Here is a 22,844-nt window from a genome sequence, read left to right on the forward strand (position 1 = left end):
AATACTTTTGCAAGGCACTGTATATATATATATATATATATATATATATATATATGTATATGTGTGTGTGTGTGTATATATATATGTATGTTGAATCTCGCGATAATGATATTACTTGTGATTAATAAATAGACATTAAAGTGTACTCAGTTCTGCATTTCTGCTGCTTTCAGTATTCTGCTAAAATACAACAACTCGCTTGTTGAATTTAAAACAAATGAAGGGAAATTATTTCCAACATCCTTTTATTGAACATATTGAACATATAAAGGCACCACTAAATAAAGATTGACGCTTACAATACGATAGGACTTTAAAATTTCATTTTGCGTTCCTGAGCAGCTCCGCTCTAAAGAAGAAATTAAAAAGAAAAATACACACAGAGCTAGACAACAATTACACATATAGTACAAAGATGAAGACGTATCAAAAGTCATGGCAAAGAAACATGTTTCATGATATCCTCGGATCCAGATCTTAATTGGCAGCAAACTGATTTTGGTTTTGCAACAGGATGGGCTGATGTATAGAGTAAAGGAGTTCTTAGGCCGGTTGTGAGTGAGCTTGCCGTTTCTGTTGCGTGTCAGCTGGGTGGATTTTTCTATGTCTTTACACACCAGAAACGTGTCTGCCGCGGCGCTGCTGCTAGCCTTGTCTGGACACATGTATGTTTCCCATTGATAAAATGAAATACCATGTTAAACATAAATATATACTGATTTGATTACAGCAAAGACCACGTCGGCAGTATTGACGGCAAAATAGGCGACAGTATATTTTGTTCTGTATTGACAGGTGCAATGTTAGAAAATCGATTTTTTTTTAAATTACATTTATATCTGCATTTATATCAAAACCTAGAGACTTTCAAACATCAACATGTCATTTATTAATATGTATTTGTGTCTAAATGACATCGCGTGAAAAATAGGCGTCGGTTCAGTGCGTAAGCTCTAACCTGTTAACGTGGGAGCCGAAATATAAACGGACACGCCACGCAGCTGACACGCTCGCGCGACGCATCCAGTGTGTAACTGGCCTTAAGCCTGTGGTATCTAAACGAAAGGACTCTAAATCGCCTGTTAGAAGGCAAAAGTTGGTATTCATAGTTTAAAACATGCATGGAGTCCGAAGAGATTCCGTTAGCAAGTCTGAGCATGCTCTTCTTGTGGATTGTTTGAAAGGAGTGTGCAGCAGGTTGACCAATGATCTTAGCGCAAACTTTTGATGTTGATTGTATAATATAGTACATTATAAAGTGCAGTGTTTTACGGATATTTTCTTTCAACAAAAAAATCTAAAAAGTCTTTTTCGATATGTCGCAGACTTTCGCAATGTGTATATTGTGCCAGTTGATATTACAGTGACGATTTAAAAAGATATATTGTCCATCCCTATTTTTTAGTATCCAGTCCATTAGTCTTATTGAGAACAAATGTAATAGCTTTCGAAGCTTTGATGAACTGTACACGTTCGGGACAGGCATTAAAGAAGAACCCAGCCTCCGTTACCTCCTGCCTACTCAGGCTTTTGCCAGATAAGCTCTGGGATTCAAAACCTCGGCCCTGTGTCCTCCACTTGTAGAAGCTCCAGGCTACGAGTGCCGTTTACATAGTGTGAGCCAGCTGTTGTTTCTCTTCCATGCGCAGAATGTTTGAGAACAAGATGAAGGAGCTGGAGAAGGAGCTCTCCCAGAAGACCTCCAGTCTGTCTGAACTCAAACACCAGCTGAAGGAGGTGAACGAGCGCGAGGAGAGAGCTCAGATAAACATCCGGCAACTTGAAGATCAGGTACACGCTAACTCACTCTTTCATTTCATGAGGACGTTCAAGTACAGGCTAACCACTGTTGGTTTGCCATCTCAGCTCTTGACAAACTGGATCGCATTTTCGGATTCATGATTTGGCTTTTGTCAAATATGGAATCAAGTATTAAAGGATTGTGAAGATCCAGGACTTAAGCCAAAGAATTTGAACAGTGACAATTTCTCAGTCCCTCCCCCCCTTTCTACTAAAGCCCAAAACTGTTTCCTAAGCCCCTCCCCCTACAAGGGAGAATGTGTGCATGAGCAGTGATTGACACACAGTTAGACACTCCCCCCCCGGCCCTGATTGGTGCATCTGAACAGGGAGCGGTGGATTTTTGCAAATTGCACTACAGGCTGTAGGTGGTGCCAGAGGAGCTAGATTTTTTGCTGCTTAATTATTGTAATATTCTTGTTACAGTTTGCCATGATTCTATTTTTACAAAAAGTTCAGGGCTCAGTCTGTTGCTCAGGGGGGTTCAAACTGATTTGCTCCAGACTGGATGGCTTTTTTGCTTTTGTTCAATCATGTGTGTCATTTAAAGAGGGTGTTTTTTAGAAAGTGCCTAGTCTTAGAGTAGATTTTGCAGTTACCGATGTTATATAAGTGTCCCAGCCATTAAATGCTGCACTTTCCTAAAGTCGAGGGACATCGAGAGATGGATTCATTAAAGAATAATACCAAATAATGGTCAAATTCGATGCAGCAGCAGATATCCTGACTGTTAGTCCCTATAAAACAAGCTCCAAAGCTTCCTGGATCCTCCCCTTCCCATAATGCAACTCAATAGTCTGTAGTTAGACTCTCCCTGCCTGCTTACCCACATTTTCCGAACCCCAAATCTTTGTTTAAATCCAAGTCCAAGCTGAGACCGACTTTGGAAAGCTCCAACAAAAAGAAGTCACAGAAGACATTATACATTATTTTCACAGGCTGAGTAGTTATGACAAGTAAACAGACTTTTACATGTAGAAAAGGATGGAGTTCTCCTTTAAAAGAAAACCCCATATATTCATGTCTTGCTGTACAGCTTGTGTTTGTGACAAAGAACGTTATCAATGTTTTGAAAAGTGCTGTATAATTAATGGATTTGTCATTTCTTAGGTTGACATGTTAAAAAGCTTCCCCGCTGCTGCAAAGACAGGAGGGGGACTCACCAGAGAGTTCCAGGCAATGAGGTTTGTTAATGAGTAATAGCAGAGTTTTTACCTGGCTCAGAATGGGCCTTTGGGGGGGGACACATATGTAGTGGAGGGTCTGGGGGTCCTCCCCCAGGACAATTTGAGCACCAAAGACTTCCTGCATTCTGATATTTTTTTTATGCACCAATTTATGGTGAAAATGTCTTTTATTTATGTCAAGTCAATTTAATAATTTATTTAATCTATACTCTTTTATTGATCAATTTACACTCTGTTGTTATTACACACTACACACATGCTTAGGTCCTTTACAAGCACTAATTGAGAGATGTCAGAGTGAGTGGGCTGCGACTGCAGGATAGGCGCCCTGAGCGGTTGGGGGGGGGTTTGGTGCCTTGCTCCAGAGCACCTTGGCAGTGCCCAGGAGGTGAACTGGCATCTCTCCAGCTACCAGTCCACTTGAACCTGCGACCCTCCGGTTCCCAACCCAACTCCCTACGGACTGAGCTACTGCAGTAATAGTAATAAAAAAAGTCAAAAACTTTTCATAAAAGTCATAAAAACTCTATGTTGAAACAATCCATAGTATAGTATGTCGAAAACAATCATAAAAAAGTCATAGTATGCTATGTCGAAAAGTCATTCTATAGTATGATCAAAAAGTTATAGAAACCCATACTATGTCGAAAAGTTTCATAAAAGTTATAGTATGCCGAAAAAAGTCATTGTAGAGCATTTTGATAAAAGTCACAAAAAGTCTTCATATAGTATGTCGAAAAATTTCATAAACGTCTTAGTAGAGAATGTCCAAAAAAATTCTTGGTATAGTATGACAAAATAAAGTTATAAAAACACATAGTATAGTATGTCAAAAAAATATATATAAAGTCATAGTATGTTGAAAAAGTCATTTAAAAGTCATAATATAGTACTTTGATTAAATTATAAAAGTCATAGTATATTGTATGTCGAAAAAAGTAATAAAAAAAGTCATAGTGTAGTATGGTGAAAAAAGTAAAAAAAAATATAGTGTAGTATGTCGAAAAAGTCAAAAATAAAAAAGTAATTTTATAGTGTTGAAACGATCAGAAAAAAGTCAGTGCAGAATCTCGAAAAAATTAATTAAAAAGTCATAGTATGTCGAAATAATTAAAAAACAAGTCATGATATAGTATCTTGAAAAAATGTAGAAAAAGTCATAGTATAGTACGACAAAAAAAATGTCAGAATGTCGGAAATAAAGTCAAAGGGCCCTATCTTGCACCCGGCGCGGTGCAACGCCCGATGCAAGTGTCTTTGCTAGTTTAAGACTGACGCAGTTGTCAGTTTCTCGTCCAGCGCCCGCTCGTTTAAATAGCAAATGCACCTGTGCGCCCAGGTGAATTCAGGTGAATTCTTGGCGTATTGCTATCTTGAGGCAGCGGGAAGTGATCGCGCAATTGACCAACAAAAACCTGGTCTAAAGTCAATAGCGCAGCATTTCATTGTTATTTTAACAGCGAATTGGTAAAATGCACCTAGGCTCGTGCACAGCGCGTGCACACTATGCTTGTTACACACACACACAGGGAAGCTCTGCAGCACACACACATGCAAATGATTACATATAAAAATATTACGGTCCAAATCGGCCATCATAATAGCAATGTAATAAGGTCCAAACGCGCCTGGCTTTTAAAGGGAATGGGAGATGACACTCTGATTGGTTTATTGCATGTTACACCCAAAACACACCTATGATTAATGAAGACACTAAGTACAATCCTTTTGAACCATGCGCCCGGCGCACAGACCCTTTTTTTTCTGCCGTCAAACTAGCAAAAGTGGATTTGGACACTCCCTAAACGCACCTGAGCCAGGTGCTTAACACCGTGCGCTTAGATCGTTAAAATAGGGCCCATAGTGTAGAAGGTCAAAAAGAAAACATTGAAAAATGTAAAAAAAAAAAAAAAAAATGTTGTAATAGTTTCCAATCCCGTGAACCTGGAATTTAGTTTTTGGCTGAAATCTGAATGTTGTTTGTCTTGTGTTCAGAATGGTCAACACGGAGCTGGAGAAGGAGAAGACAGAACTGAACCAACGGCTGAAGGAGTACACCGAGCGATACGGCGCAACGACTTCTAAACCAGGTGAGACTTCCACACTTAATTTCTTGCAAATGAAGCTGTGTGAGATTTGAGTTCTTTAAGTAATTCCGTTGTAATTTTTTCTCAACATCAAGATCTTTTATTATCAAGAAAAAAAATAAAAATAAAAAGGCTTGCAAAGAAGTCCGTTGAGAGTTGCTGTTAACAGAGAAACAGCCACCTATTTCTGATTGTTAACCTGACACTGAAGAGCAATGATTTACGTAGATGAGCTACATGTCATCTGTACATGCTGGTGTCAGTACCCGATCCGTTCCACCTGCACAATCCGTTCTGCGCATGTGCAAGATGACACGTATGCCATGACGTAGGCACAGATGATAATGCTGCGTTCATGCCACCTCGAAATAACAGGCACCGCCCCACTGGTTACGTTGTTTCTGCAGCTAGATTCAGTCTAAAATAACGTTAAGTCAAACTTAATGGGAAAAGCAGGCTACAGCTAAATTAAGACATTACAGTAATAACAATAAAGACAAGTATTGAGTGATTGTATTTTAAATGAGCACAAGTAAAGTAGAACTGACGTAACAGCTGTTATATATGTTAACGTTTATTTTCAAGTTTTATTTTGAGGGTCTTTTAAAGTTCAGCTAGCGGTTAGCCGAATTAGCTGTTAGCTAAACTAACGTTAGCTTAACTGTGGAGGCTAACGGCAGACCGCTGCAATCAGCTAGCGGTTAGCCAAATTAACCGTTAGCTAAACTAACGTTAGCCTCCCGGGGGAGGCTCCGTATTAACCGTTAGCTACCGCTATAATCACCTAGCGGTCCGCCGAATTAGCTATTAGCTTACTAACGTTAGCTGGAGGCTAGCGTTGAACATCTTGCGCATGCGCGGAACGGATCGTGCAGGTGGAAGCGGTGCCGTTATTCCAAGGTGGTGGTGGAATGAACGCAGCATTATCATCTGCGCCTACGTCATGGCATACGTGTCATCTTGCACATGCGCAGAACGGATTGTGCAGGTGGAACGGATCGGGTACTGACACATATTCCACCACCACCTTGGAATAACGGCACCGCTTCCACCTGCACGATCCGTTCTGCGCATGCGCAAGATGTTCACACGCTAGCCTCCAGCTAACGTTAGTTAGCTAATAGCTAATTCGGCGGACCGCTAGGTGATTATAGCGTAGCTAACGGTTAATTCGGGCGGACCGCTAGGTGATTATAGCAGTTTGCCGTTAGCCTCCACCGGGAAGCTAACGTTAGTTTAGCTAACGGTTTATTTTGCTAACGGCTAGCTGATTGCAGCGGTCTGCCGTTAGCCTGTACAGTTAAGCTAATGTTAGTTTAGCTAACAGCTAATTGGCTAACCGCTAGCTGAGACAGCATGTAAACTTTAAAAGACCCCTCAAAATAAAACTTGAAAATAAACGTCACATATATAACAGCTGTTACGTCAGTTCTACTTTACTTGTGCTCATTTAAAATACAATCACTCAATACTTGTCTTTATTGTTATTACTGTAATGTCTTAATTTAGCTGTAGCCTGCTTTTCCCATTAAGTTTGACTTAACGTTATTTTAGACTGAATCTAGCTGCAGAAACAACGTAACCAGTGGGGCGGTGCCTGTTATTTCGAGGTGGCATGAACGCAGCATTATCATCTGTGCCTACGTCATGGCATACGTGTCATCTTGCACATGCGCAGAACGGATTGTGCAGGTGGAACGGATCGGGTACTGACAGCTGTCTTCTTTATAATCGGCTGTGTTCAGGTAATTGAGTCTCAGTTTAATGACATCACACATTATGACAGCATCATTTTAAAGGTCCCATGACATGGTGCTCTTTGGATGCTTTTATGTAGACCGTAGCGAATACTGTATCTGAAGTCTCTTTTATATAGACCTTAGTGGTCCCCTAATACTGTATCTTAAGTCTCTTTTATATAGACCTTAGTGGTCCCCTAATACTGTATCTTAAGTCTCTTTTATATAGGCCTTAGTGGTCCCCTAATACTGTATCTGAAGTCTCTTTCCCGAAATTCAGCCTTGGTGCAGAATTCCAGCCACTAGAGCCAGTCCCACAATGAGCTTTCCTTAGGATGTGCCATTTCTGTGTCTGTAGCTATTGAGGAGGAGAGGGGGGGGCAAGGTGGAGGGTGGGGGTGTGGCCTTGACCAACTGCCACTTTGCTCGTTTGAAAGCCATGATGTCTCTCTCTCTCATGGGTGGGCCAAATTCTCTGGGCGCGCAAAGCAGAGAAAGGGGAGGTAACCTTGCTCCTTATGACCTCATAAGGAGAAGATTCCAGATCGGCCCATCTGAGCTTTCATTTTCTCAAAGGCAGAGCAGGATATCCAGGCCTCGGTTTACACCTATCACCATTTCTAGCCACTGGGGGACCATAGGCAGGCTGGGGGAACTCATATTAATGTTAAAAAACCTCATAAAGGGACATGTTCATGCCATGGGACCTTTAAGTTCGCCAGACAAACTAATGTGTGTGATGTGATTTGCTATGAAGAGAAACGGGTGTCCCTCTTGCTGTATTCTCAGACTACGGGAAGCTCAAACAACTTCTGCAGGCAGCCCAAACGGAGAAAACAACACTTCAAACAGAGATCATAAAGCTGAAGACAGAACTGGAGAACTTTGACCCGACATTTTTTGAAGAGATTGAAGACTTAAAATATAACTACAATTTGGAGGTGAAGAAGAACATTCTGCTGGAGGAACAGCTGAAGAAGGTGTGCCATCAGTTTGGTGTAAAACCTGAACTGCCCAACGTGTCCATCAGTTAACTCAGGGTTACTGTGCCTTTTCTAAAGACGTTAGGACTGTTAAAACTACACCTGAATGTACTTTTATGGTTAGCCATCTTTCAAACTTACAGGGTGGTTTCAATTTAGGTCTCTCAGACTGGGTATCAACCCTTAATACAATGTTGGTCTTGAGGCAAGTGAGTCTGTATCATTGAGTTTCTAAAACGCTCAGGCACCAAACTTTGGCATCTGAATATGTGACTAGTAGGGATGCACCAACAGGGAATTTCAGGGCAATTATCAACAAGTATCCTTTTTTTTGTGTGGCTGATACCAGTAATATTAATCTTACAACTGTGAAGAGGACAATAAATATATTGTTTCTAATATAAAATATTTAGAAAGCATTCACCCATCGTAGAATAAAAATACATTATTTTATCACAAACTTTTTTTGTATATGTAGACTCATTAATAGTAGACCATATCTCCTTTTTGACAAGCATGTATCGGCTACTAAAAAGCAGAATAACGTGTGTGCTGAAATTCCATTATCGGAACAATAACTATTTTTAATTTCTTACTAATGGGCCATCAATATATTGAGCATCCCTACTGATCAGATTTGTAATCTTGTTTACTTATTCTTCACTCTTAGTTCCTGATTTAAATCATAATTTTTAGACTTATTTGGACTGCTAGTGTTTGGACAAAATAAGTTACTGAAATCCGTATCATTTAGGCATTGGTACTTAAACTCTGGTATCGTTTTGGCATTAGTATTTTTATATATTTTTGTAACATTTTTCAAACGATGTCCAGCCCTAAAGGTCTCGGAAAAATTCAACTTTAGATATTCAATATCGATATAGTAGCACTGTACTTGATAATGAAAAATGTCTCTTTTTCAGGACAGCCTGTAAATAGTTTATCGGAAAAGTCAAATGATGTAGCTCCTAAAGTTTCTTCCATAAGGCAGCTATTTTCTGTTAATATGTGGCTTATTTATTTCTCTGTATTTTTACAGTTCTGACATTGTTTTTCTATGTCTTGTCAAAGTCGCTTTTATAATCCGATAGTTGAATAAAAATCAGTTAAATACAAATGTTTCATACTTGTCATTTATTCTTCATTTAGCAATCAGAGTACAGTACATACAATATTTACAGTATATTAATGGAACATTTTGAACAACTTAAAGTTGCTAAAAATGTCCAGTTGGTCAGTCATTTTTACACTAAAGCTGTACACATTTCTGCAAAGCAAATGTCAAACCTCTTCAGGCTTTATACACTCCTCTGTGCCTACCCATCTGGAATTATATTGGCAAAAATATCTGGCAGCTATTGTGAACGTGACAAATCGTCAGGGTCACAGCAGAAGCTTAAGAAAAAGGAAAGTTTCATTGTCTCCGACTGTGTTTACAAGTCAAACTGGATGTCCGGCAGCCGACTGAAACAGTGTCCGTTAAGTCTGGAGAAGGATGTGAACAAGTCCTGGCTGCTGTCGGATTCATCGACATGAATCACCACCGACTTGTCCCCAAGGCAGGTTTCCCCGTCGGGCCACCTCAGTCCCAGGTGATGACGATGAACCTACAGACACAACAGCCAGCGGTTATCAAATAGTTTGAATATGGTCAGTTAGGAGTCATCTTGATCAACGCTGCGGACACTGTTTTGGTAAGTTTTCGAACCTTAATGAGTGTGCCGTCGTTGCAATGCCAGACGATGCCCTCAACCCGGCCCTCCGGACTCTCCTGGAACCAGGAGCACAGCTGCTGGAAGTCCACCGGTGGGGGGTTTCTGATTCCAACGCTCCCGTGTGACACCAGGCAGTGGACAGGCTGCTTCTTACTCCCCAATCCTGTTGGAACAATACAACTTTGTTACCATAAAATAAATAATTCCCATAGAATGTCTTGATATGGTTGAAATGTCCCCATTAAAACATTAAACTCCTGAATGACTAACCTTACAGAACACGCCGATGATTAGTTAGATTCACCGTACCCCCAAGTAAGACAAAGTCGATACATACCTTCTCTTCATTCCGCTGCGGCGTAACGTCTCGACGGCTCCAGCATTAGCTTAGCCCAGCACAGATCCTGCAGGTAACTGGTTCCAACTAGCCTACTGCTCCGAACTGTGACAAAAGTGACAAAATAACGCCAACATGTTCCTATTCACATGTTGTGATTTGTAGAGTCACAGCGTGTACAAAAAACAACGTAACCTGAGACACAGCCGTCTTCTAACAAACTGGAAACTATATTCTCAGACAGGCTTGCTGCGAGCATATCACTCCGCCCAAGTACTATATTCTTCCGCCTGAGAACATAGTTCCCGGTTTGTTTACGGTTAGAAGATGGCTGTGTCTCATGTTACGTTGTTTTTTGTACACGCTGTGACTCTACAAATCACAACATGTAAATAGGAACATGTTGGCATTATTTTGTCACTTATTCGGAGCAGTAGGATTACTGGAACCATTCACCTGCCTGTTCTGTGATGGGCTGATGCCGCTGGAGCCGTCAGACAGCTTTACAGCACGCACAGAGATGAGAAGGGTATGTATCGACTTGTCTTACTCTGGGGGTTACGGTGAATAAGCTAAATTCCCAATAAGTCGGCGTGTTCCTTTAACCAGGTGAGCTACCAGGGCGCCACTATACTATGACTTTTTAATGACATAGTATACTTTGACTTTATGAATTGTTTCAACATACGATACAATGACTTTTTTATGTTGCGTTAAATAGTAGACCAAGCCCGTGTTTTGGTACAGTTGGTTTTCACACCTGATGCAAACCGTACACGTGAAAGTGTTCCACAGTTTTATCGCTTTATTCGCTTTCAGGGCATTGCTGGCGGCGTCTTCTCGCCCCGTCTCTCTGCTATGCCCCGTTCACGTAACAGCGACAGTAAAACTGTATTTTACGCTATGATGGTTAATCTTTGCTATTAATCCTCGACATACTATGGCTTTTTTCCCCCCACATACTTATACCATGGCTTTGTACACGGGGCGGCCTCTAGCTCACCCAGTAGAGCGTGCGCCCCGTGTAGGCTGAACCCTTTGCAGCGGCCCAGGTTTGAATCCGACCTGCGACCCTTTGCTGCGTGTCATCCCCTCTCTCTCCCCCCACTTTCACCATCTAATAACAGGGAAAAAGCCCCAAAAACTAAGAAAAAAAAAAGAAAAAGGAAAATACAGTATCTCATTACCATAAGGGTTTCCGTTGACGTTGGTTCCAATGAGCTCCAGTGTTTGTTCCAGGAGGTCGGCCAACGGGACCGCTGCTATTTCTAGCAGGTCTTCATCGTCGGAGCAGGGCCTGAGAACAAGAGCCGCCCCGACTCCATCATCCACCACAGAGGAGTGCCAGCAGTACTGTTTGTTGTCCTTCTCCACTGGAACCCATCCTGAACAAATGAACAAGGACCAAAATCACTACTTCTGCGGGCAGCATCGTCCACAATGACAGAATAAAAAAAAATAAAAATGTCCACCGTGTCAGAAATAATACTGCTGGTCCTTAATGGAATCCAGAAACTTGTATCTCTTTATCTCATCTATGTAAACAGAAACCTTTGAGAGTACATTTGATAATTGTATACCAAATTCAATATAAGCCTATCCTGGGAACAGGTAATTTTACTGTAGGTACTTCCTTTTGTACACCCTGAATTTCTGCATAAGCTACACATGGTTATGATCACACTGCTAACCCAGAATCCATCATAACCTTTACAATAAATGTAATAAAATTCCAAATTCTAGTTAAGCATTCATCCATTTTCTGTACCATCTGCTGAAACTGTTCTGGGATGCAGGGTGAGGTCATTGTCTTTTATGAAAATGAAACGTGCGTTACTGTTTAAGATTTTGGTTTTTGTCCCACACCGCTACATAATAATAATCACTTTAGAAGATAATCCTCCATCAGGTTAAAAGGTGCTGTAGGTAGGATTGTAAAGATCCAGGACTTAGCAAAAAAATGTCCTCCCCCCTTTCCGCTAAAGCCCAAAACGGTCTCATAAGCCCCTCCCGCCACAGGGAGAATGAATGCATGTGTATGAGCAGTGATTGACGTGCAGTTAGACACCCCCCTGGCCCTGATTGGTGCATCTGAACAGGGAGCGGTGGATTTTTGCAAATCACACTACAGGCTGTAGGTGGTGCCTTTTCAATTACCTGCTTCATGTAGTTCTACTGGAACATAGGGTCAGTTTCAGCAAATATGACAGAAAGTTAGTTTTATAAGGCTTACCTACTGCACCTTTAAAATAATGCAGCCTGCAATGGCACATTTGCAGTCAAGTTTTTAAGATGATCTTTATTTGATGAGTAACGGTGAAACTTCAGGACCTGGAATGTGTCCGTGTTCATCAGGCACTGGACGGCCACTGTGATGTTTGACTCTGTGGGCTGGGATCCACGCCTCTGGCACCGTCTTAAAATCGCACTCTACGTTCCACGTGAAACCTGAAAAACAACAACAAACCTTCCTGTAGAAATAAAGCAAACATCCAACATGTGGTGTAAAAAAAGTATTGAACAAAAGATTTGGTGCACACCTATAATCTCTAGGTATGGTGAAGGCTATGTGATGATGTGGGGGGGCTATTTTAATTCCAAAGGCCAAGGGAACTTTATCAGGATGTATAGTATCCTGGATCCATGAAATAAAAACACAAAATAAAAATCTGCCTGCCTCTATGGGAATTTATCATAGGGGTATATATACACTTATGCCCCCTGTATTTTAAGGAAGAACATTTATTTATTTATTCACGATACATTATTCATTCACATAGAAAATTGGTGTCCTTGAAGGTTGGATTTCTCCACATTTTTTAATGAAGGCATTAAGAACAATTTTTAAAAGATGATTTTTTATATTCCTCTTTTTAGTCAACTTTAGCATGGGTTCATAAACTTATGAGCACCACTCTAGCTTGTTTCGCCACTGCTGACTGCAGCAATCTCGCTTAATACTGGACCAATGTCAAAGCTTGTTGCTGCCATCAGTCACTTAGACACAACAACATCTTCACTGGGGTCAAAAAAAACTTTTGCTCTCCCACTTGCCGAACACAAAAGGAGGCACGCACCTGTATTATTGTGGCAGTCAAGCAGCACCATAGATTACATTTATATAACCAAATCAAGGATTCTCTTCAGGGGTTTTACTTTTTTGTTAGGATGATGTCATAAAATATGATGACGGACATTTAAAGCTTCATTTGAAAACCTCAATAGAAGCTTCGAAAGTAAAATAAATAAAAATATGACAATCGGTAAAGCCCTAAGCAACATTCGTTACATGTACAGCACTGGTAACGGACGCTAAAATACCTTTACAGCTCCGGTGAGAGTGCTGATACTTTTTGAACCTCTTCTCTGCCTGTTTGTTGGGTTTCCTGTCCAGTCGAGCCCAGAGGTGAGGCTGTCCTACAGGAAAAAAATAAATAAACCATCATTCAGAGTGAATCATCTCCACTGCAAGAAAATTAACAAAATTAACAAATAAAGGGGACTTGTAGAAGTCACTTTCATACTCACCTTTATAAATTGTAACATAACAGCAAGTTCCATCTAGTTTTTCTGTGGCGAACGCACAATCAATGTTGGCCTCCAGAGCAACCGGGTTCACGTTTTCTGTAGCAACAACCTGAAATTGCTGAAGAGAGACACAGAGTTTAACCATTATAAGTTCAAAGGAAAACAACTGAAAAACTACATTACACGAGTTATTCCTTTACCCACGCATCTTAACTTTAGTGTAAAATACCCACATGACATGTTATTTAGAAATAAATCATCCACATATTAAACATAATCTGATTTTGAGATCAGCCCAGATCACTTTTACTATATATCCAGTGGGGGGGTAACCTGACTCCGCCAGATGGATTGCTTCGCATTTGCTCAGCATATCCATCTGGGAACTTTCCGTTGGAGAACTTTTGGGAAGGGGCGAAAATACTGGTTAGCTGATTGGATGAACCATCTGTCTATCACCTATGTTGGTGATAGACGGGCCAAATCAACCAATCAGATCCACGAAGCATATGAAAATACAACCACAAGCCCGCCCCTGCTGCTGTAGGCAAAGCATAGCTTGTTAGCTCCTGCAAGCAAGCAACATGTCGGTAAAGGATATTTGCCGTTTGTGTAACGAGAATTCAGGAATAAAAAGGCACCATTTCAGGTTCCTGGACCATATTCCAAAAGAAGGATCCAAGAGAAAAAAAGCATTAGCGAGTGGCTAACAGAATTGGGGCTACCGCTGTCTGAAAATACTGGTTAGCTGATTGGATAAACAATCTGTCTATCACCACCTAACCCACCTCAAAACTAACGCTGATTGGCCCGGTCGTTTGGCTAACGGCTCCAAATTTTCTCTATCTCAAGATGCCAGACTGATCTGCGAGTGGAAAACTGGAGCTCGCATGATCAGGACGGTCTCACGAGGCTATTGGGGGGGAGGAAGACGATTTATTGTCTTGATAACTTTTACCCCTTGGGTTAACTGCTGACACTGCCCTGAAGACGGTCCCAGTACTGTACATTTAACTGGCTGGAAGGAGCGTAACGATGCATCCGTCTGGATCGATATATATCGACTCAATCTTCAATGATCCAATATCATCGGTGCAAAGTGAAAATATCAATACATATTCTCTTTAAGGTGCACCTTTATTTTGAAATTCCCACTTTATATTTTTCGTTTTATTAAAAAAAAGAATAGTTTGTTTGTATCGTTGTCCAAAGATCCTATCGTGATAAAACTTGTGATTTACACCGCTACTGAAAGATTGTATGTTCAATTATTCTTTTAATAGATAAGTCGATCAAGAGAATCAAGATTTTTTATGAATTGTTTTTAAGTCAATGATCAAGCAAAATGACAACTATTAGCTGCTTCTAGCTTTTCTAATGTGAGGATGTGCTGCAACATTACAGTGATGTATCAATAACTATAATCCAATAAACATTATTCTGAAAAGGGCCATTCTTCATAATGAGTGCTTTTACTTTTGGTACTTTAGGTATATTTCAATGCCAATATTTCTGTACTTTTCCTTGAGTACACATTTGACTGCTGGACTTCTAGTGTAACATGGGAGTATTTCTACACTGTGGAATTGTTATTTATCTCATCATTATATCTACCACTGTCTGACACGTGAAGCAAGAGCAAAGGAGGATGGAGGATGGATGGCATCATGTATGCTTCATTACTGACGAGAGGGGAAAATGCCTCAACGTTAAAACCATTAGCAAGTGCATTAAATCATTAGCACCGCGTCCAATGGACCTTTTTCCACAGCAGACATTTTGACTTAGTAGGAAAAGCACAGCTGAAATTGATAACCTTAATGATGGCTCGATTCCATCAAGTGTCCCAGTAAGCTGTTTCAGTGAGTCAGCATGCACAATACCAGGGCCTCTCCTAAGTGGGATGCAGCCATCATTAATGGGTTTGTATACACCTGTGCTTTTCCTACTGTGACATGTCAACATGTCTGCCGTGAAAAAAAGTCTATAGGATAAAAAAGGTCTATAGGATAAAAAAGGTCTATAGGATAAAAAAGGACGTGTTGTTTCTTTAGCTTGCATGCTCTGTGTTAACGTCGTGGATGTATCATAAGAACGTCCACCCTATGGACTATCTGTACAGTCTATGGCCGACCCTGGTTCTTGCTAGCATCAGCAGCAGTTTCGTACTGTACATATAAATCAAGTGCTGAGGAGTCTGCAGCTGCGCTCACCTGACAGTCTCGTTTTCTGGACTGTTCTTCCTTCACCTCCGTCAGAAAAACACACGGTATCTTCTGCTGAACAGAGCCCAGACGCCGCATTTTTTTATTTTTTTTTGTATTTTCTAATATCCACCTGAAGCCCTCCCGGTAACGTTTCGTTTACGTTTATCGCTGAGCAGAGCACAACTTCCCAAGGCGTGTTAGCATCATGGATGTAGGTTAGCATGAATGTGGCATGGATAACGCGCGTCTTCTTCTCTTCTCTTTTTTTTTGTAGGTTGGCAAACAATGAGATGGCTCATTAGCGCCACTAGGCTGTGTGGATGGGGATATCTCTAAATATATTAATATGAGCAGAATGCTTGTATTTAATCTCTAGGTCACAATAAATTCTGTGAAATATATGTAATTTTATGGTAAAAAAAAATTAATGATTGTCCCCTTTTTCCAGTTTTTTTAAAAAAAAACATCTTGTTAAAATACATATGTGGACAAAGTTATATTTTAGATAGTAAAGAATGAAATGTTGCAATGTCTATATTTCATCACAACGGTCACACTTTCCAGTCATATTTGTCTTGTTTGTTGTTTTCTATTGTTGTTTGTTAGGTTTTCTTTATTATTATTATTTAGCTCAAATAACTCAGTTCAATTCCATTAAATGTATTCAACATTTAATGAATTTAATTTAAAACTTTATTGAGCTATTTTCTAAATGGACTAATTAAATCAAAGAGCTAAGAGCTAACTAGCAGCGATGGAGGAAGTACTTTAACTGTACTATTCAGATTCTGATTAAGTACAAGTAGAGATACCCCAGTTTGAAATTAAAATGTTAAAAGTAAAAGTCAAGCATTGCATTTTTACTTAAGTAAAAGTGTAGTATAGCCTACCAAAAGTAAATGTAGGCTACTCATTATGCAGAATGGCACATTTCAGAATTATATAGATTACATTATTGGATTGTAATTGATTAATTAATGTGTACATCACTTAAATGTTAAAGCTGGTAACGCTGGGGCTAATTTTAACTACTTGATATACTGCTGGGTGGCTTAATCTGTAATAATGTATCATATTTTATATGTTGATAATATATATTAACAACCTGAAGATGTAAACTAAGTAGTAACTAAATGTGTCAAATAAATATAGTCAAGTACAAATTTTAATATTTGCCTCTGAAATGTAGTGGGGTAGGAGTATAAGTAACTGAAAATGGAATTCCTCAAGTACAAGTACCTCAAAATTGTACTTAAGCACAGTACTTGAGTAAATGTACTTGTCCACCACTGATAATCCACTGGAAAATAGACACACACAAACACACACACGCACACAAACACACACACACACACATATATATATATATATATATATATATATATATATATATATATATATATATATATAGAAAAGTACAGCTAACCAATCAAAGCATTTATAGATATTATATATGTATTTTGAAACATTTACTTACATTTATCAGGTAACACTGTGGCTGTAATTTATTGAAACGACTTGAGTAAACCCCCACAGAAATATGAAATATCATGAAGCTATAAACTTTTGATGTCTGGATGCACACACAGCGTGATATCACTGGAGTACTTCCTGTCTGATTCTTCTTCTTCTTCTTCTCCTTCATGTAGACTGTGCAGGTCCATCTCGCTGTCGGTGTGCTTCCACATCTCTGTCTCTATGTCGTCCTTCTGCTGCCCCTGAGACCAAAAGGTGGAAATATTCCTTTTTCCAAAAGGAGAGGGGGTGGGGGGGGGGAGCATATTAGAAACACAATATACATGGATTAATAAAAGCATATTAAATACAGTAAAAACATTGAGAAGTTATAAGAAAATGTTCCTCTCTGGTAGCAGTTTGTTAAACTGCCTCCTACTACAAAGTATAAAGAATACAAATATAGTATATAGTACATAATAGTTGCCTCTAGTCTGTCGATAATGATGACAATAAAGCTCTACAGAGACAGTAGAGCCATGGTTTCATACTATTTCTCTCCTCCAGGATGAAAATGAAACAATCATTGGTCATTTGGTTTCCAAATCATTATCGTATGTTTCATCGAGGGGAAAGCTGCTTCTGACAGGGTTTTAAAGGGATACGCCACTGTTTGTTGAAATAGGGATTATCACGGTCTCCCCTAGCTGTAGATAGGTGGGCCAACGCATTTTTTGTGCATGCATCGTTTTAGTCCGGTGCAACACCGGCAGCGCCGCCGCTAGTTAGCTTAGCGTAGTGAATGGAATCCTATGTTGCCGGTTAGCATGTTGTGAGTAAAAGTGAGCCAACAAAAAACAAAAAAACAACTTAATTACTTGCACTGAGACAAAAAATGCGTCGGCCCACCTATCTACAGCCAGGGTAGACCGTGATAAGCCCTATTTCAACAAACGGTGGTGTATTCCTTTAAGTATTGCAGGACATCTGACAACACGACTCACAGTTTGTAGTACCACACGACGCCTGCTGCAGTTAGGAGCAGAAAGATGATGCCAAGAATGATGAGTGCTGTAGGTACATCTGGAAAATTAATAAATAGTTTATGAATGATTACCACAAACTCTATCTTATAATATTACATAGCTACATGAACCACTTCAAATCCAATTCATAAACAAAATTCATCCCATATCGTCATATATTTTAATCCTCCATTTAATCAATTAATATTTGGATGAGTATAAAAAAATATATGCAAATGGCACAACTATAGTTACCATGATAGTTGACCATGGTACCAATTCCACTACCTACAACAATCTAATTCTATCTTCATCATCAATCTATCATGATAGTCTTAAACCATATTAAGACACTTTATATTGATATACTGTATATATATTATGTTTTATTTTGGTGCATTTTTTACATCAATTGGTAATTTGTGTTTTTGACATAATTTAATAATTTTGCTTTTTGACATTATTTAATAACTTGTGTTTTTGACATAATTCAGTAATGGCCTGTGTCCAATTTTGACACAAAGGGCCCTATCTTGCACCTGGCGCAGCGCGGCACAAAGCCTGACGAAAGTGTCTTTGCTAGTTTAAGACCGACGCAGTTGTCAGTTTCCCATCTAGAGCCCACTTCGTTTAAATAGCAAATGCACCTGCACCCCTCTCTGCGCCCATGGGCGTGCTGGTCTTACAGGGAGGTGTGTTCAGGTGAATTCTTGGCATATTGCTATCTTGAGGCAGCGGGAAGTGATCGCGCCATTGACCAACAAAAACCTGGTCTAAAGTCAATAGCGCAGCATTTCATTGTTATTTTAACAGCGAATTAGTAAAATTTGCCTAGGCCACGAGCCTAGGCAAATTTTACAGCGCGCCCACACTATGCTTGTTACACACACAAAGGGAAGCACAGCAGCACACACATGCAAAAGATTACAAATAAAAATATTACGGTCCAAATCCACCATCATAATAACAATGTGCTAAGGTACAAACGCGCCTGGCTTTTAAAGGGAATGGGAGATGACTGATTGGTTTATTGCATGTTACGCCCCAAAACACACCTATGAACGAATGAAGACACTAAGTACAACCCTTTTTGACCATGTGCCCGGCGCACTGACCCTTTTTTCCGCCGTCAAACTAGCAAAAGTGGATTTGGACACTCCCTAAATGCACATGCGCTTTACGCTGTGCGCTTAGATTGTTAAATTAGGGCCCAAGTATTTAAAGATTTTTAAAGGTACACTTGAATATGTGCAGCTATCAACTTGTTGTGGTGTTTTTCTGCCCCCTAGTGGCAAACATTTGATTAATGCAGCTTTAAGGTGGGCATTATATTCAGGTAGAGGATAGATTTTAATTATGGTAAAATAGGAAGAACATCTGTTAAAATACATTTACTCTGAGAACTTTTCTGAGAAGAGTTGCAATCTGAATTGTGAACTGGTTCCTGGAATTTCATTTCACAACAGAAAGGAGTAAATAAGCTAAAATGGAGCAGAGAATTTGAAAACGTCTTGAGTAAACTGTCACAAGATAATGTCACAACTAAAACTTGAATTCAAAAAATTAAAGAAGACAAGGAAGTACCTCCCAGGGAAAGTTTTGCAGATCTCGTCGGCCATGGCATCACTGACTCAGAGGAAACAGAGACACTGGAGGCAGATGTAGAAATGGCAAAACTATCGACGGTGGGTTTTGAGGTGATAAGGTGAGAAAGAGAAGTAGGAATATGGATGGAGAAAGGCTTGGAAGTAGTGAAGGTGGAGGAAATCCTAGTTGAATGTATTGTCTTGATCGGGAGAGTGAAAGCAGAAGTGAAAGATGTCTGCTCAGAGGCTTTTGTTGTTATTGGCTTTCTTGAAGGTGGACCCTTGGTTGTTGATCTGAGCCGAGGTGTGGCAGGTGTTGGGGTTTGGGTCAGTGCAGTCAGCGTGGTGGGGAGCGTGGAGCTTTGTGGGCTGGCTGTTGATCTGTTTAGAGTTTCCTCTAAATCTGCAAGTAGTGAGGAACAAAAGTTTGACATTTAAATTTCGGTCACATGGGAATATCCAGTACACAGTGCAGTGAATATACAGCACCTGAGGCATTGAAGCAGAAGACACCAAACGTTTGATCTGCCTTGGCGGACCACGTCACCACTCCAGTTTTGCCCTTTCCACATTTTGCGTCAGATCTGAGTCGTGGCACGACTGCAATCTGTTCAGCTATCCAGCCAAATCTGTTAAAATAATACATAAAGTGCAGATAATAAAATGAATGGATCGATGAAAAAAGTTAGCTTGGTTTGTGAAAACGAGCGTTTGTATGTGGATTACTTTAAAGGGAAAAACACGGATTTTACACATCAAAGTCTGTATACAGGTATTGGGGATGGCTTCAGATAGCCTGGTTGACACCAGATCCTTCTCAGTTGTAACTGAGAGTGGGTCTGGGAAAGGTTCATTCGGAGCCCATTTCCAAAGGGGCGTCACCAATGGACGCCGCTCAAATGCCTCTGGGTGCAATTGGATAGTCCTTCAACCAATCAGACCAACGATCCAGGTGACGTAGCATCGACGGCTTGCTGCGCTTCAGGTGGCCATCATGTTGAATGTAAACAAAAAGCTGCTTGCTGTCGCTGCGCTATCGTCATTGTGTAAAGCCCGCCTCAACGGTTGTGATTGGTGCCTCGGTTTGTAAAAATTGGAAATGGGCTTGAATGGGGTCTTGGCCAGACTGACTTGCAGAGCTAATCTCAAATTTGCTGGAAGTTTGTCAGGGTTTTCCCAGGCTAGGCTTCAGAGGGAGCAGTACAAATCACTTGAATTCACTTGAGGCAGCATGAGTTGGGTCTGAAGACTACACATTTGAGAAGTCAACAACAAAAAAATGAAGAAAGCTGGGGGTGTGGGGTTAGAAAGAAACAAGATTACCAGACCTTTGTAGCTGGCTAGTGTTAGTGGCTCGAAGCTAAGTTCACAGCTACTAGCATAACACGCCCAAATCTCCAATTAAACTGTTGACGGTTGAGTTGCATTGTGGATAATGTAGGTGCCAGGCAAAGCTTAGAATAAGTCGGCTTGCTTATGTCAAATCGTAGGTTACTTCTCAAGCTTAAGGTGGATGTTCACAAGTATTGACTGAACAGATGCTTGACTTTTAAAAATCTGTGAATTCCCCCTTTAATTTTTAAACACTGCCTGCCTAATGGAACAACAAGACTTTAGTCTAGACCATTATAATTGACTTTTTCCATTTCTGTTTTTTTGTTTCTTTTTTTCTAAATCAGATATCAGCTGGAATTGGTAGGCCTGCGTGATATGATGCACTTGGTTCAATAACATTTATAACAACACTGCGTATCAGTCAATACCTAAAAAGGTACCCTACCCCACCAGAACAGTCGCCACATGCGTTCAGCCTACTTGCACGTCTCCAGTCCACGCTGTACTGCTCGCTCCATCTGGGCTCTGGTCGCTAGGGTGACGTTCAGAAACGGACAGGCAGCTGTGGCAGCAGAGAAGTTGAAGGTGTACTCTCCTCCTTCTTCTATAAGCATGAAGACTCCAGCAGCTCTGTGACTTTGAGGGACTGCAGACACACATTCAAAAAGCATGCAGCAATATAAACATGTCAGACTGTCAGCTTATCAAGAGTTCTGTCACTAACAACATTAATTCGGGACTAAAGTGTATCTTTACCTGTGTAAATTTAAAGTTTCACATCATATAAAGTGTTACTGTCCATTTTCCAATTAGCCTCTGTACATGGAGCACACGCTCTACCAGGTGAGCTACCCATTTTAAAAGCACCACTGTCCATTTTAAAAGCACCACGATGCACCATATTGATTTTGTCATTTCATAGTTAGATTACGTTAACCTACAGTTCATACTGTACTATATTCTAAAGTAAATAGTCCAGTAGGTGTTATAGGCCTCAGATTAAACTCTGGCACTGTGGAGACAAAAACAACAAAAGGTAATAATTAAGATTTTCTACATTAAACTTGTAATATTTCATGATTGATTCATGATGATTTTTCATGTTTCTTTGGTGCTTTTATCGGACTGTGACCGTAGAATACATTTTTGATTGTGACATGAAAAGCAACCAAGAAGAGTGCAGAAGTTTAGAGCCAAAGCGTCCTTAAAATATCCATTTCACCATAAAAGCTCATGCATGAAAGAACCAAAAAAAAAAAGAAAAGACATATATGTTATACATTCATGCATTCAAATTTATTTCACACCAGCAAAATGAAATACATAAATGGTCCAGTATGTGTGTGGTCTAAATGTGGTGCCCCATCTACATCAGAAACAAACAACGTACCTTTCATTAAATTGGAGTTCGATGCCAGCAAAAAAGCTGCAAAAGACAAAATTAAAAGTGGAGTAAAAAACCAAAATCTTGCCATGTTTTCTGTCAAATTTAAGAAAACTGAAGCGGTTGAAGGTGAAGAACCAAATAAAGTGAACGCACAGGAAAAAAAGCCTCAGAACAAATGTGATGAGGATGAGACGAGGAAACGGAAAGCGGAGGTCAAATCTGCTTGATGCCCCTTCATGAGATAACACACACACCCAAGGGAGAAAGAGCTCGACTCTCAGTGTGTTTGATCCAAAACGTTGTTGTGTTTGGGTATGAAATCCCAGACATATGACATATACCAAACTCAACACCAAACTAAATAAATAGGTAACCAATAAAAACAAATTGAGGATTTCCAGGAAAGATTAAAGCAGGATGACAGAAAAATTTGACTTTTAACTGGTGTTTGAGTGAATTAATAACCAGGAGAC

The 22,844-nt window shown here is 40.0% G+C and overlaps 3 protein-coding genes across 13 annotated transcripts in view; 1 reads left to right on the top strand and 2 right to left on the bottom strand.

Moving 5' to 3' along the window:
- cep290 (centrosomal protein 290) overlaps positions 1 to 8,913 on the top strand; it is a 42,702-nt gene extending 33,789 nt beyond the window's left edge. For 8 of the 11 annotated variants that reach the window (XM_039807393.1, XM_039807397.1, XM_039807402.1 and 5 more), the window contains 4 exons: positions 1,650 to 1,791; positions 2,911 to 2,984; positions 4,983 to 5,077; positions 7,603 to 8,913. In XM_039807393.1, the coding sequence (XP_039663327.1) occupies positions 1,650 to 1,791; positions 2,911 to 2,984; positions 4,983 to 5,077; positions 7,603 to 7,847 (556 nt within the window). In that variant the 3' untranslated portion in view covers positions 7,848 to 8,913. Of the gene's footprint in view, positions 1 to 1,649; positions 1,792 to 2,910; positions 2,985 to 3,251; positions 3,346 to 4,982; positions 5,078 to 6,628; positions 6,677 to 7,602 lie in introns of those variants that run through there. The other 3 variants (XM_039807403.1, XM_039807398.1, XM_039807400.1) reach the window with 3 other exon arrangements.
- c8h12orf29 (chromosome 8 C12orf29 homolog) lies at positions 8,910 to 15,865 on the bottom strand. Its single transcript, XM_039807409.1, has 7 exons — positions 15,590 to 15,865; positions 13,377 to 13,494; positions 13,170 to 13,265; positions 12,180 to 12,296; positions 11,036 to 11,233; positions 9,505 to 9,674; positions 8,910 to 9,403 (listed from the first exon to the last, which is right to left on the bottom strand). Exons 1-7 carry the CDS (start codon positions 15,677 to 15,679, stop codon positions 9,230 to 9,232), a joined length of 963 nt encoding a protein of 320 aa, XP_039663343.1. The 5' UTR covers positions 15,680 to 15,865; the 3' UTR covers positions 8,910 to 9,229.
- Positions 15,866 to 17,065: 1,200 nt separating this feature from the next.
- lyve1b (lymphatic vessel endothelial hyaluronic receptor 1b) lies at positions 17,066 to 22,508 on the bottom strand. The gene is made up of 6 exons (XM_039807408.1): positions 22,375 to 22,508; positions 21,465 to 21,630; positions 20,139 to 20,278; positions 19,648 to 20,052; positions 18,043 to 18,121; positions 17,066 to 17,326 (listed from the first exon to the last, which is right to left on the bottom strand). Exons 1-6 carry the CDS (start codon positions 22,457 to 22,459, stop codon positions 17,140 to 17,142), a joined length of 1,062 nt encoding a protein of 353 aa, XP_039663342.1. The 5' UTR covers positions 22,460 to 22,508; the 3' UTR covers positions 17,066 to 17,139.
- Positions 22,509 to 22,844: the final 336 nt, after the last annotated feature.

Source organism: Perca fluviatilis, chromosome 8 (assembly GCF_010015445.1).
Source record: "Perca fluviatilis chromosome 8, GENO_Pfluv_1.0, whole genome shotgun sequence".
Taxonomy (NCBI): domain Eukaryota; kingdom Metazoa; phylum Chordata; class Actinopteri; order Perciformes; family Percidae; genus Perca; species Perca fluviatilis.